Source organism: Lepidochelys olivacea, assembly GCF_965140295.1.
Source record: "Lepidochelys olivacea isolate rLepOli2 genome assembly, chromosome: 10".
In the NCBI taxonomy this organism is placed as follows: Eukaryota; Metazoa; Chordata; order Testudines; family Cheloniidae; genus Lepidochelys; species Lepidochelys olivacea.
Window position 1 is genome coordinate 27,712,937 of NC_140420.1, and position 18,946 is coordinate 27,731,882.

Consider the following 18,946-nt stretch of genomic DNA (forward strand, 5'->3'; position numbering starts at 1 on the left):
TTTGACTTACTGACCTTTCTGTTGAATTGTTGGCCTCTCACGTAGCAAGGATCTGGGATGTTCCAGGGTTTACCTGGCCTAAAAGGCCACATATATTATCCTCTGAATCCAGCCATTAAACAAAGCACTATTGCTTCTCAGGTTACATTGCAACTGTAAGTGTTGCCATGAAAAATTGCCCACTTCTGTTAAAATTGTACACAAACAGCTACCACTTGCATGACAATTATTGCGGGGGGGGGGGAGAGAGAGAGGGGGAGAAGCATCATTAGCTGAGCCTCGTGGACTACTTCCATATACAGTGAAAATGGGAGTTAATTTTCACCTCCCACCAAAAAAAAAGAGATAAGGATCAATTTTAATTAATGTTATATTGTGAAGAAGAGATGCAGAAAGGTCAAATACAATTTAAGTAGTAATTAGCTATTTCACTGTAACAAAGTCCCCTTTGAAATCTGTGCTTTGTTTATTCAGCAGAATATAGGACTCAAATGTTTTTCTCGAGACATCAGAACCCTACACATGGCAAAGCATTTGGATGTCACAGATACTTAGACTGCAGAGAGAAGAAAAAGTCAGTGAAATATGAAAAGAATTGGGAATGAGTAGAGGAGAATAGAAGGAGCAAAAAGATTTGAAATCAAGTATTGTTAGGTCTTTCACTACTGAGCCAGGGAACAGCCTTAAATTGTTTAATTGGTTGGTTTTATTTGGGAGATGAGAAACAATTCTGTGTTGACAAGGGAAGAGGGAGTCAGAAATAACTTTTTCAGGATGAAGTGGTGTTAGTAACTATGTCCCTGTCTGACAGGCAAAAAGAGTGAGCTTAACATGATTGAAAAAAGTCCTCAGAACATTTTTTAGATCATTTTGAGCTGGTAACGCTAACCAGCACACTGATCTAAAAGTTTCACCTGCCTCATAACAAGCATTGAGAGGGCTTTCCAATCATGTTAAGCTAATTTGATTGAGACAACACAATTAAAGGAAGCAGGCTCTTTTCCAACGAGACATAGTTTAATTGATAAAGCCAGCCCCTCACTTATCTTGGGCATTAACATCACTACTGTGGTACTGTCAACCCCAAACATTAAAAATATCAGAAATCTGACTTTAAAACTCACACTATTTTAAGAATTATAAATCTGGGGCCTTTTTATTTATCTTCTGGTTTTGAGCACATTTTCAATCTTTTTTCCACACCGTAAGTGCTAGGTATTTACTGAGATGGAGGGGTTAAAACCAGAGACTTTTGTGTAATCAAAGTGATACAGAAGTTTGGGCACTAAGAGGATACTAATGGTGAGGCTTGTGACAATATCACAAAAGCTGATAACAATGCTGCTATATAGCTGCTTGCTGGTCCCCAAAAAATCCACTGACAGATGACAAATCGAAGTGCTGAGTAGAGGCAAAGCCAAATCGCTATTTCAGCATGCCCAGCAAAAAATAGGTATTGCAATTCTGGGCAACTGCACCTATATTCTGCTTCTGTGGTCCAGCAAGGGCACCCACTCTCTCAGTCGTTCAGTTCCACACTAATCACTTTCTTGTGCAGTGTAGCGTGCAGTGGTCACCCGCTCCCGGCCCAAAAGGGTTAAAAGCCAGCCCTTGGAGGGGCTGGGAGCCTTAGGCTGGGCTGATTGGGAGGCAGCCTCAGCTGTGGCCACGCCCCAAACAGACTCAGCTGGCCCTATAAAGGGGCTGCTGGGCAGAAGCTTAAGAGTCTCTAGCTTCTGAGAGGGAGGGACCTGGCTGCAGGGACCTAAGCAGAGTACTTAGATTGGTGCAGGGCTGGGGAGCTCCAGCCGGGAAAGCCCCAGGCTGCAACCTAGTATTAGACCCAACAGGTACTGGGGTTGCAGGGGACAGCCCAAGGTTAGACAGAGGCAGCAGGTCCAAACCCAGCCTTGCCTGGGGATGATTGCTTATACTGCAGTCTACCCCAGGGCATGGGGGCTAGCTGGTGACTGGCATTAGCCTATGACTGAGGCAAGGTAGGGATAGGAGGTGGGGGTTCCCCAGGGAGCGGAGGCCCTGCAAGTGCAACACCCTAGCGTACAAGGGGGTCCGGGAAGGACATGGGGGCCCAGCATAAGCACGACACTGGCCTGCAGAGGGTGCTCCAAGGCTGGAAGTAGAGCTAATTCCCAGGACACCAGCAGAAGGGACCCCAGGGGTGAGGCCCGCATGCTTACATGCGGACACACCTCTCTCTCTCGGCCAGGGTATTTCCATACTGCACAGTACCCTGGCTACACTGTGAATACCTCAACAAGACAAACTGCCTAAGCAAGCCTATTTTACCATCTCCTCAAAGACTATAAACAGTATAATTGCCACACTGAAGTTACCAGACAGCCCATTTATTCTTAAAATGAATGCATTACAGAGAAACATATTAAAAATATCCATACCTACATGCATACTAATTTGCTTATCAGAGATCACCCTCTGACTCCAACAAGGGCTCTGGCAGGTGAAGAGTCATTCAAACCCCACCAAGGGGGTTTTCTGTGCTCACAAGTTCCTAACAGCTGTTAGCTCAGACCAATCGCATCCATGAACCTGAGAGTCACTCTTTTATACAGTTTGGACCTCTGATCCTGTCCTTGTGTAGCAGGTGATCAGTAGACAGTGGGTTTCCCCTTGAGGTGCAGCTTAAAAAGGATGGGTCTTGAAACGGGTAACTTGCATTCTCCTCCTTCCAGGTATTTGCTAGGAAACCCACTCGACTAAAAGTTCCATCTTTTCTGGCCCATTGTTTTGAGAGATCTCTGAAGCTCATAACACTTCACAGGATTGACATTAGTTCTGACACCCCCTTAAGGAACAATCCCACAATAATACATAAATATTAGCATCTTTAACACAACGAACTCCTAAGATACTGAAACTTAATTCAATAAGGTTTGTCCAGGATATTGCAGAAAACTGTCATATCTGTACAATGGAATCCTCTGATTAGGGAATATAGGAAAAGGTCCAAGGCTGCTTGGGGTTGTAGAAGGCAGTCCATTTAAAGCCTTGCTTTGGCTTTTACAATTACTAGTGACCTGTTAAAAGTATTATATATTTTGGTTAACTAAGAGCTTGATTCTTACTTCTTGACACAGATAAAATCTCCAGTGACACCACTGAGATTTTTGCCTGCATAATCTGCATAAAAACTGAGCCCCAAAAGGGTACGGAGGTTTTTTCAAAAGTCTGCTGCTGTCAAACTTGTGAGGATGCAATTGTACAACATATGCTGACATATCCAGTCCTACAAGTGATGAGATGTTACTATGTTACTGCTATTCTTTAGCATAAGCAAGGAAATATACATGAGGGCTTAGTTACAAAGTTTACATACAGTATTCTCAGCAAGGAAGCCCCTCAGAAGTAATGAATAGTATGATCCCAAGCTGTTACAGTGGCTTCCCATACTAGCATGATATTATGTTATCCATTTGTGATGGCAGTTTTGATCTCTCCACTGTTCCGTAGATACAGATTTTGACTACTTTGCTTGGGTGAAAAATGCTTGGAGGGTTGAAACAGGCATACCTCGGAACATTTTGTTTAAGTTGCAGTTGGGACTGGATAGAATACATAATACGATTCAACCAGCCCACCCTGCTGGTACAACAGCCATTGTCAGCAGGATATGATTTAGATGAAATAAACATTGTTGTAACAGCTCTCAAAGTATTATTATATATCCAGTATGCTGTTGGCTAAGATGTCTGGATATGGACAACAAAGTGTGGAATTGATATAGCAATGCCAAAATGATATTTTGCCTAAACTTAGCATTCATTGATAGCAGATATAAAATAATTCAATACATTTTTCAAATCATTGGGAAATCAGATCTATAAGATGCAGCTTCATTCTAGAAGCCCAAGTGTTCAAATATCATGTAGAATTATTTTTCCCTATGGGGAAGCACAGTCCTCTGAATAGCCCTTTTTGGAGAATAGACACAGTTACCTTCTGCTCCAAGTGTCTTCCAAATAGGGAGAATACAAATATGAGCCACGATAGGCTTACTTTTAATTCTGTCCATTTGCAGTCCACAAGAGGGGGCATGAAGTCAGAAGATATGTTCAAGATCTGCTGCCAATAAAATAGTGAGCTAGCATCAGAAGCACAAGCAGAATATCCATCCAGTGAAAAGTTGGTCCAATCTCAACTACAAATATACTCTTGTAGCTCAGAGGGAAGCACTGAGTGACTTCTAAAAGCCACCTATCCTTTCTTCCTTCTGATGGCCTTTTAATGCAGTCAGCCTCAAGAATAATGTATATAGGCAAAGCTGCAAACAGAAGGAATAGATTACAGGCCCAATTTCCCCTTAATATCTCTTCCTCCATGACATTCTGGTCCACTGTAAGAACATAAAAAACCTGCCTCACAGAGGTACCAGTGGGCACCCCAAACTCAAGCAGCAGATTGCTTTCTGGTGAATAGGAAATGGAGCCTCCCAGGAAGGGACATGAGATGGATGCCCTCAGGAGATGAATAGACAAAGAAGAATTAAACAACCTGTTCCCCTCCTCCTCCCCCCCCGCCCCATAGAAATAAAAAACCTGCCTCACAGAGGTACCAGTGGGCACCCCAAACTCAAGCAGCAGATTGCTTTCCGGTGAATAGGAAATGGAGCCTCCCAGGAAGGGACATGAGATGGATGCCCTCAGGAGATGAACAGACAAAGAAGAATTAAACAACCTGTTCCCCTCCTCCCCTCCCGCCCCAAAGAAATAGAACACCCCACAGAAAAAACAGAGCATGGTAGTACCGATCTCTGTATTTAATTCATTCATTTATCTGTATTTAGCTAAAGCAATACCACAGAAGGTTTATGTTGCCCATAATTTTAAAAACACAATATGAAACCCACAAACACACCAGAGATCCCTGACATCTCTGCTGCCACAAATGAGTGAAACATACTGTGAATTAAATCAGTCTCCCCCCACCTCTCAAAAGATCCTTAGCTCTCCCAAATTCCTGCTCCAACAGTTGGGCTTTGCAATGTGCCTGGAAGATCAACAAGTCTGGACTATTTAAGACAAAGAGGGGGAATGAAACCACTAAAGTTTGGAAACAACTGGTCCACATAGATCTCTAAGCATAGCACAAACCTTATTAACTGAAGGTACAAACTATATGAATTGCTTCACCCACCAATAAAATACAGCTACCTCTAGGGTGAAACAGGATAAGTGTAACAGCAAACAGCACTATACAGTACATCAGTTTAGGTCAGAAGGGAAAAATACTATATCCAACTAACACAGCAGGAATTTAGGTAGCCAAAAATGCAATTACCTAAGTTGCAATCTGGCCACAGCACTGAGGTTAATGTTCTCTCTCTTGTGAAAAGTGCTATGTCCTCTTTAATGATCGCAGGAGGTCAGGACCTCTGCATTACATCTCATCTGAAAACTCCAACAGCACAGTATCCCCTAATACCATGCTGAGTATTGATTCTGAGAACTGATGCAGTGGGGAAAGTGCCATGCACTGAATCACCAACACTGCTTCCTGAAGCACCTGCATTTTCCATAGAGGTCTCCTATCCAAGTACAGATCTGATCAAATGCTGCTTAGCTTGTGAAATCTGATGAGATCACAGCCCAAGGTAAAATGGTTGTAGAATGACAACTTGGTTTCATTAATGCAGAATCAAATTAATTTTGCAGCAGTGTGTTTCTTTCTTTCTCTCTCTCTCTCTCTCTCACACACACACACACACTAAAAAAAAAATCTTCACGCTTGTGACGGGTTCAGTCACACAGACCCCCTTGGGACAGGCATCTGACGTGACTGAATTCTGAGCCCATTTTCCCTGCCAGCTTGGGACTCCAGAACCCTGCCTTGCTGAGCCAGACAAGCTAGCCTGCTGCAACACAAACCCAGGTCTGGTCCACGCCCCCAAAGCTGCAGACTTTAACCAAAAACTGCTCAGACACAGATTCTCCTGCCTCTTTGGAGAAGGCTCTCAATTCAGGCATGTGTTTGAGGTTTTGGCAAGGAAAGGGTGCACTGCAACCATGCCTGCCCTTGGCCCCTCCCTCTGGCATCTCTTTGTGTTGGACCCCACCTGCTTGTGAAGTTTCCCAAATGCAAAGTTTTTTTTTCCTCCTGCCTTGAAGAGACAGTTTTATCTCTTACAAGCGTAGCAGGAACAACATCTTTTAATGGAGTGTTTTGGATTGGTAAGATCCCCTTGGTCACCCCACTCTCTGTTCCCAAAAGGTCAGTTGGGTGGACTCTCCCCTCAAGGAGATTTGACCCTCAGTCTTCCCTTAAAACCTGATTCCCAGGTGAGGGGTCTGGCATTTCAGATGAAGATCCTTCCCCCTCCTCCTGGGGAAAAACCTTCCTACAAAAGGTGGGCAGACCCTCCAGTTCCCCCATACCTTCCATCTGGACTTCCTTCTCTGGGCTCCCCTCTGAGGCAGACACCCCTGTGTCCCACAAAAGGGAAGGTGACCCTGATCCAGCTGTGGGCTCACAGCTACCAGCTATGACAGACCCTTCACTGGCCAACAAAATCCCCCCTTTCACTCAGGCTGGGCTTGCTTCCAGCTACAGAGCCCTTGAGGTCTGTTCCCATGGCAGCAGTCATCAGGACCCCAACTTCCATCTCTGGGATACATGTATCTGTGCACCCTAGGGTCAGGCCTGTCCCCCGTTGAACTACAACTTCCTGGCAGTCAGCAGCTGGGAAGGCCTCCCTGTTACAAGGTGGACCATCCCCCTCCCCCAGGGAGATGATCACAGGACAGGAGCTGGCTATATCCAGCCCTTCCCACAGGGACTTGCCTTGAGCCCTGGGGCTACAAGAACTGGTTATGACCATCCCTGCCCCCAACGGCCCATTTTCCACTGGTAACAAGGAATGAGAGAGACAGTTTCCTATTTCCCCAGCAGCACATGTGACTTTACCCTCCCCTCTGGGGTTTTCAGCACAAGATTCCTTCTTCTGCTAACAAAGCCTGGGACAGATTCTGCCACATAAAAAAAAAAAAAAACCATTCCCCAGTAGGAACGGTGCAAAATTGCGTGCCACCGCTACAACAGTTAGTTCAGCCTGCAAATCACCAATTTCTATGAGTACCTTAGCTAAAGGTGTAAGGACTTTGTAACCTCCCACCAATTCTAACTCTGCCATTTTTCCTAGTAACAAATCCTTCCCATGGATCAGGTCCATTCTGACCACAGAAGTCTCTGCACCAGTATCCCTCCAACCTTGGAGCACTTTGCCATTAAACTTAACAGCATGCATATGCTCACTGCTTGGTTGTGTAGAAGCAACCTTTACAAATCCTGTGTGAAAAGAAAAGGAGTACTTGTGGCACCTTAGAGACTAACAAATTTATTTGAGCATAAGCTTTCATGAGCTACAGCTCACTTCATCGGATGCATTCAGTGGAAAATACAGTGGGGAGATTTATATACACAGAGAACATGAAACAATGGGAGTTACCATACACACTGTAACAAGAGTGATCACTTAAGGTGAGCTGTTATCTGCAAGGGGGGGGGAACCTTTTGAAGTGATAATCAAGGTGGGCCATTTCCAGCAGTTGACAAGAACGACAGAGGAACAGTGGGAGGTGGAATAAACATGGGGAAATAGTTTTACTTTGTGTAATGACCCATCCACTCCCAGTCTCTATTCAAGCCTAAGTTAATTGTATCCAGTTTGCAAATTAATTCCAATTCAGCAGTCTCTCGTTGGAGTCTGTTTTGGAAGTTTTTTTGTTGAAGAATTGCAACTTTTAGGTCTGTAATCGAGTGACCAAAGAGATTGAAGTGTTCTCCAACTGGTTTTTGAATGTTATAATTCTTGACATCTGATTTGTGTCCATTTATTCTTTTACGTAGAGACTGTCCAGTTTGACCAATGTACATGGCAGAGGGGCATTGCTGGCACACGATGGCATATATCACATTGGTAGATGTGCAGGTGAACGAACCTCTGATAGTGTGGCTGATGTGATTAGGCCCTATGATGGTGTCCCCTGAATAGATATGTGGACACTCTGGTAGCTGTCTTCCTCTAATTGAGCTGCAGCCTTTTATCCCAACTGTGGTTAATCGGTCTGTTAGTCACAGCTAGTCAGGTAAATAACCCATTTATTAACCCCTTCCTGGTGGCTACAGCGTAGGGTGTATACACCCCATCATATGGGAAAATATACTTTTTGGCCCAATCCTGTGACCCATAGTCCCATGAGTATGCCAACTGAAGCCAGTGGGACTATGCTCAGTAAGTAAGGCCCATTTGTATGAATGATCACTGAAAGATTAGGCTCCCTGAAATGAGTTAAAACTTCTGAATTACAAAGTGGAAATTCAAGCAAGAAGCCAGGAAGACCTGACTGGCCCCTGCTTAGGAATGTGTCTCTGAAAAATTTGCTAATTTTCTTGTGCTCAGGAAATTATTATTTCTTTGCTAACAAGGAATCTGAGATGAGAACCAAGAGGGATTTCCACTGTGCTAAGCCTTACTGGCAACCAGAAAAAAAATATATAAACTGCTCAGAATTAAAAACTATGTTTAAGGAAAACAGCATCCCTGTCTGACATGGCAGGTCTGATCAACTCATCAACAAGGACAATTTCAAGGCTGCCAAAACTAGTTTAGGAGTCTGCTAGAAAGTCAGGAGCAACCAGTGAAGGAAAATCACCAGTGCATTACCATCTGCGTTCTTTGACTGAAACTCTAAGAGGGAAGAGTATAAGGAGGTGGGGCACAATATTTAGGGACTAAAAAATGCAGGAGCAGGGGGAGAGGAGGAAAGGATCCATTAACGTAAAACTCATGGCAAAAAAGACTGTATTTTTATAAAAGAAAAAAAAATAAAAAGTGTAGTATTTGTCTGAATCTAAACGATACAGGAAATGTTACATATCTCCTAAGGCAGGAGTCACTGATATCCTGCACCTTATGTAGTCACTTACACCATTCTGGCTTGGTAGCATTTTATACTCACTTTACAACTGGTGTAAATGACTCCACAAGGTGCAGGGCAACATTAAATAAGGCCCCTAGAGTTTATTCATTAATGGACCAAGCCTTTAAACTTACTGTTGCACTAGTGCTTAGAATCACATATATGGAAATTTCAAATCTGGAGTAAAGTTGATGGGTGAAATCCTGGCCCATTTAAGTCAATGGGAGTGTTGCCATGGGAGTGGGGACAGGATTTTACACAATTTTCTGATAAAATGACCCAAAATAAATTTCACTGTCCTACATCAAATACTAACAATATTAACATTATTATACTTGGGGCTGTACAAGACACAAAGTGAAGTCAGCCCCAGCCCCAAAGGTTGAGGCTCTGGTAGACAAAAAGAGAGAAGGTTTGATGCACTGAGAAAGCCATCAGGACAACTAATTTAGAGAGAATGTTTTTAAGTTTGGTATGGATCACTTCTTGCAGGGGTGATAGAAGGCATTTCTTTTCAGCAGTTTCAAAAATCCCCACGGAATCTTTCTGATATTTTATTAACATTGTTTTCAGTTGTAATAGTCATTTTTCATTACACTAACATACTTCTTAAATTTACAGTCAGATCCACAGCCTTAAATACACAGTTGTGCATACGGATTATTACCATCATTTCAAATACTGGCTTCTCTCCAATCGCTGTTTTACTAAACCTCTCATTTTTATCAATAGGACTCCTTTGTGAATAGCCAGCCTCGTCAATTTTTCAAACAGGTCTCATGTCAGATTGCACATTACACAACTGAACATCTGAGAGCTACCTAAAAATATCTGAAAGCTACCAACCAAAAGCTCCAGTGGACAACCAGATTACTCCTGGAATTTAGAAAGTCCGGAAATTCACTACCCCAATATTTTGCTGGTAGCTAAGGCATCTTTTCCTTCAGACGTGAACATCACTTTGAGTTACAGTGCTGACGTTGTATTAATTTGTAATGTTACATTTTCTGATTAAAAACAACATGTACTGTTAGACACCAATCCACAAAGTGATGCATACAGGTGGATCCTAAAGCCCTCACAAACCCCACTGAAATCACTGGGGTTCTGCCTGGGTGCAACGTTTCATCTGCTTGTATCTTTTTGCATGATGTTTATACTGTGTTCACAAATACAATGGAAAGCCATAAAGTGCTAACAATTTATAAGGTAGATCATAACAGTTTATAGAAGCTGATACCCATAACAAATTTGAACAAAAGATTTGACTGGAAATTTGTGGGAGATTTTTAAGCAATTAAGTAACGTTGAGGCTCAGTTGAATAGTGGAGAGCCTTAGAGAATTCACTTCTTGTAAATCTCTATTTGTACTATATCAAATATAAAATGCCATATGTTGTCAATTGATTACAGTTTTGACTTTGTCTACAAATTGTTGGATGATATTATTTTTACAGGTTTCTAAATGAAATCCAAATTACACTAAAAAGATAGTGTAGGCAACAAGCCAGCTTGGATATGGGACGGCCTACATTTCCAAATAAATTTTTTCCATCTCTAATTTCTAAGATCCGATGTAAGTGCAACAAGACAATTCACATTAAATAGCATTTGTATTAAGTATTAAATAGGGCCAGATTTGCCACCCTTAAAAAATAACAATGATTACAATATAATTAAGTTAATCTTTCTCTATGGAGGTATTGTGCCAACAACATTCACTGTTACACTACATTTTAGATGGGGATTTCAGAAAAAAAGAGGTAGCTCTTCAAAAAGATTAAGTCAAAAGCAAGGAAATTAAAATATTTACACTCAATAAAGTGGAACCTGGACATTTGTAGGACTAAGAGAACTAGGAAAAGCAGATAGCCGAAGGCATAAAAAGGAATAACATTTCTATTATTGTATCAGAAGGAGGAAACGTGCAAAGGAACAACTGCATCTGCTGGAACACCAGATTCAAGGGAGTAATTGAGGAATATAAGGCCATTGAAGACAAACTAAATGATTTCTTTTCATCACTCTTTTCCACAGAGGATGTTGAGGAAATACCTACTCCAGTTCTGTGCTCTTTCCTACCAAAAACAATGAGATTGTCAGACTGAGGTGATAATAAATGAGGCAGTCAAACACACTTAAAAAGCCACAGGTCACCAGAGGTGAAATCTTGGCCCCAATAATGTCAATAGGAAGTTTTCCAGGGACTTCAGTACAGCCAGGATTTCATCCTAGGACTGAATGGTATAAATCCAGGAATTCCAAAGAAACAAACATGAAGGGATTGAGCTGGATGTCACTGTGATCAGCCCAACGTGTAGTAGTGATCAAAACAGCAAACAAAATGGTATGCTATTTAATGAATGGGATCGAAATAACAGAAGACATTATACTAGTATATGAACAGCTTAGTGAAGAAGTGAAAAAAAGGTCACATTACAGAGGTATATAAATTAATTAATGGAATAGAGAAAGTAAATAACATGTTCCTAGTTAATTTTTCCCATAATATAAGAACAAGCAGACGTTTTGGTAGCTTTGAATTTCATTAATTTAAAACTGTAACAGGAAACATTTATTAAACAAACCCTAAAACTGGAATTAAGTATCACAATACCTTTGAGTCCAGAGGTTTAGTATGATTCCCAAAAGAACTAGACATTAATGAGAACATCCACAGTTATAATAAATAGGACAAAAACTTTTGTGTTTGGAAAGGATATAGCTTCTAATACTCTGGGCCACAAGGTGGCTTCTTATTGAGGAGATTGGGAAGAAAGTTCTCACATGAGTAGGTTTTCATAATTGTCCATGACACTGTATTTTGTATCTTCCGGAGAAGCGTCTAATATTGGTGAATGTCAGAAAGAATACAGCAGTGAACTAGGTAGATCAGTAGTCTGCTGTGTTATGGCAAGTCCTCTGTTCCTGTACATAGTATATAGAACGTATTATACACTGTGCATACTCATTCTAAATGGTATTATTTTCCATTCTCACTAATATTTAGGTAATGGTAGAAGTAACATGGTAAGGTGCTTAAATACCCTCAGAACAACCCATTGATTGGTGTCTCTGTGTAATGCTTGGAGGCATACAGGAAGGGCATCAGTGGCACATTTTTAGAGCATCTCTGGATGCTGCTGAGAAGCATTTGTTTTAATTTCTGAACGAGACATTTTCTAATCTTCCTACAACCAGGGGAAGTGTAGCAGCATCAGCTATTATGAAAGGATAACATGGTCTGAGGCAGAAATATTTAAAGGAACTGCGCCCTTCACAAAAAAATACGGTGGAAAAAACCCAACCCTTCTATTTCAGATTCAAGGGATAGCCCTCAAACCAGGGCCTTAATAAACCAATCTTTAGATTTCAGCCAGTATTTTCAAAAGTGAATAATGATTTTGAGAGTCTCAGTTTTTGGTTGTTTGCCTTGGGAGACACCTTTAAAGTGTCTGATTTTCAGAGGGTGCGAGCTCAGCATCAAATATTGGTCACTCCTTGACTTAGATCCCTTAAGACACTTATACATTAGTTTTAAAAAAAGTTGTCAAGAAAGACAGAAATTTGAAAAATGGATTCCCTTTTTCAGTTCTTAATAGTTCCACAAATAGACACCAATTTTTATTTATGTTAACATCTAAGCCTAACATTTATTTGCATACTATTACTTAGAGTAGTCACGATTTGTAATTTGCTGTTTGCACGCACTGGGTGGCTAAGCCACATGGTGTTGTTTCTGTTCCATTGTCTGATGATTTCCAAACCCACAAAAAGCTTTCAAGATGGCTGCACAAGCACTTTTGTTGCAGATACTCATGATGAATATTCACATGAAAATACATATTTGCATGAGTATTTGCAACACTATCCCTTTTCCGAATATTCTTGAGAATAAAGTTGTATTCAAATAAACCTTTGCGAAAAGTGAATAAGAAGGGTTCAGGAATATCAGTAAAACAAATTCACTGTTTTCCTTCAAATGAATGTTGTGCCCAGCTCTAAACAGGTTAAATCTTATAAAACCATTTAAATATTTGTTCTTCATATATAATTTTGCATGTTTGGATATTCAAAAAGGAACAGAATTTTGAAAACAAGTGCCACCAGATACTACTCCACCGGCTGGCTTGATGAGAGGCACCACAAGTGGAAGTATAATACCCTCAAAGTTCAAAGAAAAAAGACTGAACCTATTTTGGACCCTATATTGTTTTGAATAACCATAAATAAAATCCAAGTTTAGAACCATTAGATGCAACATAAGAAAGAGCTTTATCAATACACATTTTTATAACTTGAGATATACATCTTCAAAAATATAAGAAACCTGAACTTACTGTGGCTGTGCCGGAGACAGTTTGTGCATTTGTGTCAGCTGCACTCTGTTCAGTGTGTGTCTGAGCAGGAGGGTACATGTTTAACGTGTGCTCTGGAACTGTGGTCTGGCCTGTGTAGTCTGGAGCTGGATGGGGGTGTGGGGCTGTGTATTCTGCCGGGATCCCATTCTGTGGTGGAGCGAACTGAGCTGATGCATAAGGCTGCGCCATTGTGTCAGGAGGTGCTGTAGCTTCCTGATTACCCTGTAAAGTAAAAAAAAAATAATTTAGAAAATAAAGAGGATATTCTCCAAGATTTCTAAATGGATGTTTGTTTCCCCTGGAGAGTGTATCCCATCTGATTTAATTCCCTCCTCTGCCACTCCCTATTACATTTCTGACTTTAGAGAAGCAAAATGTAGTTTTCTACATGGGCCTTTTTTAAATTTGATTGTTAACACCAGGTAAGACTACATGAACTGAAACCCCTAGTGTATATACAGTCAAAGGAACAGATAGTTTAGCTAAAACAAAATTAATGTAGCCAATATGTTTTTACTAAAACCAGCAGTTAAGAAGGAAAAGTTATAGTAAATAATTCCACTCATTCCAAAAGTTACAAAACACTGATGGCATTGAAAGAGGCTTGGTATATTTATCGCCTAGTGCATTCTTCCTCATGGTTTTCTAGATTTCTGAAAAGATGCAGCCAAATGAGAGTTTGAAAATAGATGATCCACTGTGCTCAGTTTTAAATATTTGTACTAAAATGCTACTCTCTCAGATGTTCATCACTCATTTAATGTGTAATCTATTAAGTAAAAGTTCATCCTTTCAGTTGTAGAGCACAAATGCAATGGGATGATTAGATTCAAGCTTAGAAACACAAAATAAAAAATATGGGACTAGAAATACATCAGTTTAAAATCCATTTGAGAAAAACATTAAAAATACTTTACACTGTAATGTGTCAGAAAATTTTAAAGGAAGAACTCAAAATGCCTTATCATTTTGCTAGGAATAATTTTACATTTATGTATTAAAAATAAACCTTTACAATTAAAAGACCAAATGGCAGCATCTATATCTTGTATGGACAATTAGATCTAGCTTTAGCTTTGATATAATTCTACTGTAGCAAGCAGATGTCAAAAATGCTAACGTATCACAGGTATTTGACGTAAATGCCTGCAACAGTCTCTGGCTAAATGGGTCTGACCATAATGAATATATTATGACACTGAAAAAAAAATCTTCTTACAAAACATGCTTGTGAATTTATTTAAGGTATGCCTAAATCACGATGCTACAGACAGCAGTGTCAGGGGACACCAGTACATCTGCAGTATCACCATAGAAAGGAATTGGGGATGGCTATACATATTCGAAAGCCTTGGCTCAATTTCAGGGGCAGAATCAAAAACGACCCTGAAAACCAAAAAGTGTTATTCTGGGTCCATCTACATGTTTTGTTTAACCCCAAACAATTCCCCTCCACCCCTTTTTTTTGCTCCATCTTGGGATGTTTTTTTTTCTCTTTTGTTTTTGTATTTTAAATTAGCTCAATTTCTAAACAAAACACCATTTCAAAACCAAAAGTTGAAACATTTGGTTTCAAAATTAACTTTCAACTTTTTTTGAAATTGCTTTTACAGTTTTGTTGCCTCAAAATATGTATTTTCTGGCTAATTTACTACTCATCGAAAAAATTTCACCCAGCTCCAAAAAAAAGAAAAAAGCCCATTGAACCTCAATGAGGCCCAAGGAGAAAAATTATTTCCTGGTACCAAAAAAGTGATTGGTAAAGCCTGCAGCATCCTAAAAATCATAGCTACTACGCTCTAATTAAGAGGAGGGAAAGAGAACAGCTAACAGGTGCAAGAGGCATTTGAAAGCCCCAGCAGAGTATAAATAAGTGCAGGAGGGGGCACACCAATTGATTAGCTCCAACTCACCAGGTCCTGCCAAACAGAAGACAAAGGGACCTAAGGAAGGGAGGGACCAGCCCCTGACTTGCCCAGCAGGAGCTCTGCCCCATCAGACGCTGGTCAAGATCATCCTCATTCCCCACTGAATGTGCAAAAGTAGGGAGGGAAGGGAGGATTATGAAATATTCAGCCACATTCCACCAAACACGCTCACGCATGTGCACACACATTTTTTGTTTTCATTAATCCTTGCACCTGCTCGCTTCAGCAAAGGCCATGGCTAATACTGAAATAGTGAGGTATTACTGTGGAATTTCACAACTAAGAAGGTTTCCAACCAGTTTCAGCTAATTCAAATAAGCATCTAAATATGGGAGTGATCATTTGAACAGAACAGGAACTCAGAACCTTTGAGGATTCACTAGCCTATATATTTCAACAGCCTTTGGTTACATATTACAGGAGAAAACACATATTTTTCCTAACTAAATGGCAATATGCTGTAGTGAATTAAGCATGAGGGATTAGGAGTTTGAAACTTCTGAATGTGAATCCCAGCTCTTCAACTAATTTAGTGTGTGTCCTTGGGCAAATCATTTATACTTTCTGCCTCACTTTATCATCTTTAAAATGGAAACAACAACATTTACGTTCTATATTGCACTGTGTTGTGAGATTGCTTCATGACTGTACAGTGCTTTGAAAGTGTAAAATAATGGTATTGTTAGTATTACAAGTACAAGCCAAAATGAAAAGTTAAGTATTTTTACACTAAAACTTGCAACAATTTAGGTTTTAAAACAGGAAAAAGACCTTGTATATTCGATTTAGTAGAGGAATGTATCTACTCATTCCTTCATTCATATATATAAATGAAAACTCATTTTTTAATTTCTTTACCTAATACTCCCTAGCTATTATGAAAAATATTAATTATACATGGCCAAAATGCACACTAAAGAAAGCATGCACACTAAAACTGAGCAATGATTGGCTTCCTTCATGTGTCTTCACAGGTAATAGCTATGAGTGTGAACTTTTTTATTTGTTGAAAGTTCTATATTTAAACTGTAAACATCAAATACTTTAGGACAGAGTTTAGTGATAGGAACCAGGGAGCATGGAAGCAGCAGCATAAAAAATTCTTCTACCTACTAAATTACTTTGACTGTATTGCTTTGAAGCACAGTAGCTGGTCATTCCTGGTCCATAAGTTATTCCTTCATGTCAGTTGTTAGACATGGCATTACAGTCAGCAGATATTAAAAAAAGAACAATAATGGCAACAAAGGGACCAACAGCTAATGTTCAGATGCTTTTGATCTACTAAAGGTTTTTATACTACCTTGAGTTCTAAAACAGATGTTGCTGAGACCCTGACTGTTTCTCATTAACACTGACAGCAGTTCCATGAGACCCTAATTAATATCTGTACCATTCACACTTAGTGCTAATTACAGCTAATATTTAATTAAGAGCACTGAGCTTTTATATGATTTCTTACCAGCACCTTCAAACATTTCACTTCAGTACTGCCATAAAATGGCATACACACAATGAAAATTCAGGCACCTTAACACTGTTGAGAGTCTTCTACCTCAGTCATTAGATTTGCTAAATTGAGATTTCGATTCCCTTATTAAAGTGGCACCAGCCAAAAGTAAGGAAATAGTGAAGGGTCAGCATATAAATAACCCCTATATATTCAGGAAGAAGTGGAAATTTGGCATGCCAGGTATCAGCCCAGGTGTTATTCTTTCATTGAACTTATTTTTGTTTTAATTAAAAAAAATAGTTGTCCACTGTAAGATAAAGAAATTATATGTGTGGGTGTGTATGTACATATACACATTCTGTTGTAAGCCAGGAATTTATAATTATGCATATCATGATAATAATGCTGAGATGTTCTGATTTTAGAAGCAGCGACTGCACATGCCATGACAAGTACAGGTTTTTTAGTTTTAAAATTTAGTCTAAATAATCTCTACATTTTGGATCCATAATGAGTATATGCATATTCAAAGCACATAACATTACCATAATGCATTAGCATGTCCCATACGATTAAACACATTCTGTAATATTAAGATACGTAACATGCAAATTGGTTACCGTTTAAGATGTGAATTCATATTAAGGTTATCACAGTGGAAACTAACAGATCCTTACTTATACTGTTGTGAAATGTGAATGCCAAATCTAGACTACACAAAACTGATCTAAATTTGAATGGGACTTTGTGAATCTCAAGTTATTCTCTAGCCCCACAGCATATTAACAGGGTATTTTAAAATGACATTTTAATGAGAGTATTGAAAACAAAATGAAACTGAAAAATGGTATCTACTAAGTTATTTTTTAAAGGTATGAAATGTTCCTTAAAGTGACAGGAAACTCCATTCTTAATTTAGACCATGATCTTAGGCACTGGAGCAGCCTCAAAATAGTGGGTGACAGTACACAGGCAATGTGGAACTCTAACTAGGCACAAGAGGGTAGACAGAAGTTATAGTTTCAGACTTAACTCTGCATCTCTTTACTTTTATATAAGTTTAAATGACCCCTTAATGTTCATTTTTTTGTGTGTGGTTGAATAAAGTAGTAGTTGGCAGCTGAAAGAAGAACAAAGGAAGGCAGACAGTCAGGCTCTGCTAAATGTTTTGGCCTGAAATCTAATGAAAACCACATTTCAGCTCCAAAATATGCTTTACGTGGCAGTGTATAAAATCCAGTTTATTGCTTTCTACTTAAATGCTGAGCTATACCAGAACAAAAAAATGCCTTAGTATGATATAGGCAAGTGAAGGCTTTCTAAAATCCCATAGATTATTATACTTAAAACACAAAAGATCCTAATTTTAAAACATTCCTATTGAGTATCTCAAATCTCCACATTCTTTTTCATCACTCTCTCTTCAGCTCTGAAAGGCTTTTATAATTAAAAAATGCATGAAAAATGACAAAACATAATAAAGCAAGCTTGTCATGTTTATACACAAAAGAAGAAGAGCAAAGAAAATATCACTTATTCAGTGTTTCTTTTTAAACACATATTCACAACATAAAACTGTATTTACTCACTAAAAACCTTTAAGGTTTTCCACATTTTAAAGTCTAACTAACGGTTTATTGTTTGTTTTATTCTATTTTAGTTTTATTGTGTTCTGTTTCTTTGGCAAGAGATATTTCACATCCAGAGAAAGCCTCTCATACTATAGTTAAATGAGCCAAACTGCATCATATCCTCAGGGCATGGAAACAAAGAAGAAAAATGCAAAATTACTCTGTAAACCTGCTGGTTATAAGAACGGCTCAGTTAGACATATCAAGCACAGCAGACACACATAATCACTGCTGTAGCTCGCCTGGCAGAATGACTTAAGCAACAAAATATGTGTTAGAAGAGGCTTTCATGCAGTGGTACAGTTGAATAAAAGAAATGCCCTTGCTTGACTAAAATCAGAGTTTCAAGTGAAAATAAAGTGAAAATACCTGCTGTACCATCCTGCTCTCTTTATCCTCCATAAACTTAGCAGCTGCTCTAGTCCCAGGCCATGCAGCATCTGCCCAAAGCAAGTATCAATTATGGATGAGGGCGTGTGAGCTGTGTAATGTGTGTATGAGTGTGGATGATAGGGGTGTTGAAGGAGGGGGAGCTAATGCAAGCCTTACTGACCTCCCACTCAACATCTGACTGCTCCCAAAACCTAATCCAGATGGGACTCTTTCAGTTTGCTAGGCC

General features: G+C 39.6%; 1 protein-coding gene across 29 annotated transcripts in view; it reads right to left on the reverse strand.

Annotated features, from left to right (window-relative positions):
* Nucleotides 1-18,946, reverse strand: part of RBFOX1 (RNA binding fox-1 homolog 1) — a 2,420,635-nt gene that overhangs the window by 198,059 nt on the left and 2,203,630 nt on the right. For 26 of the 29 annotated variants that reach the window (XM_084641955.1, XM_084641975.1, XM_084641956.1 and 23 more), the window contains one exon: nt 13,295-13,537. In XM_084641955.1, coding sequence (XP_084498081.1) covers nt 13,295-13,537 — 243 coding nt within the window. Of the gene's footprint in view, nt 1-13,294; nt 13,538-18,696; nt 18,899-18,946 lie in introns of those variants that run through there. The other 3 variants (XM_084641974.1, XM_084641973.1, XM_084641971.1) reach the window with 2 other exon arrangements.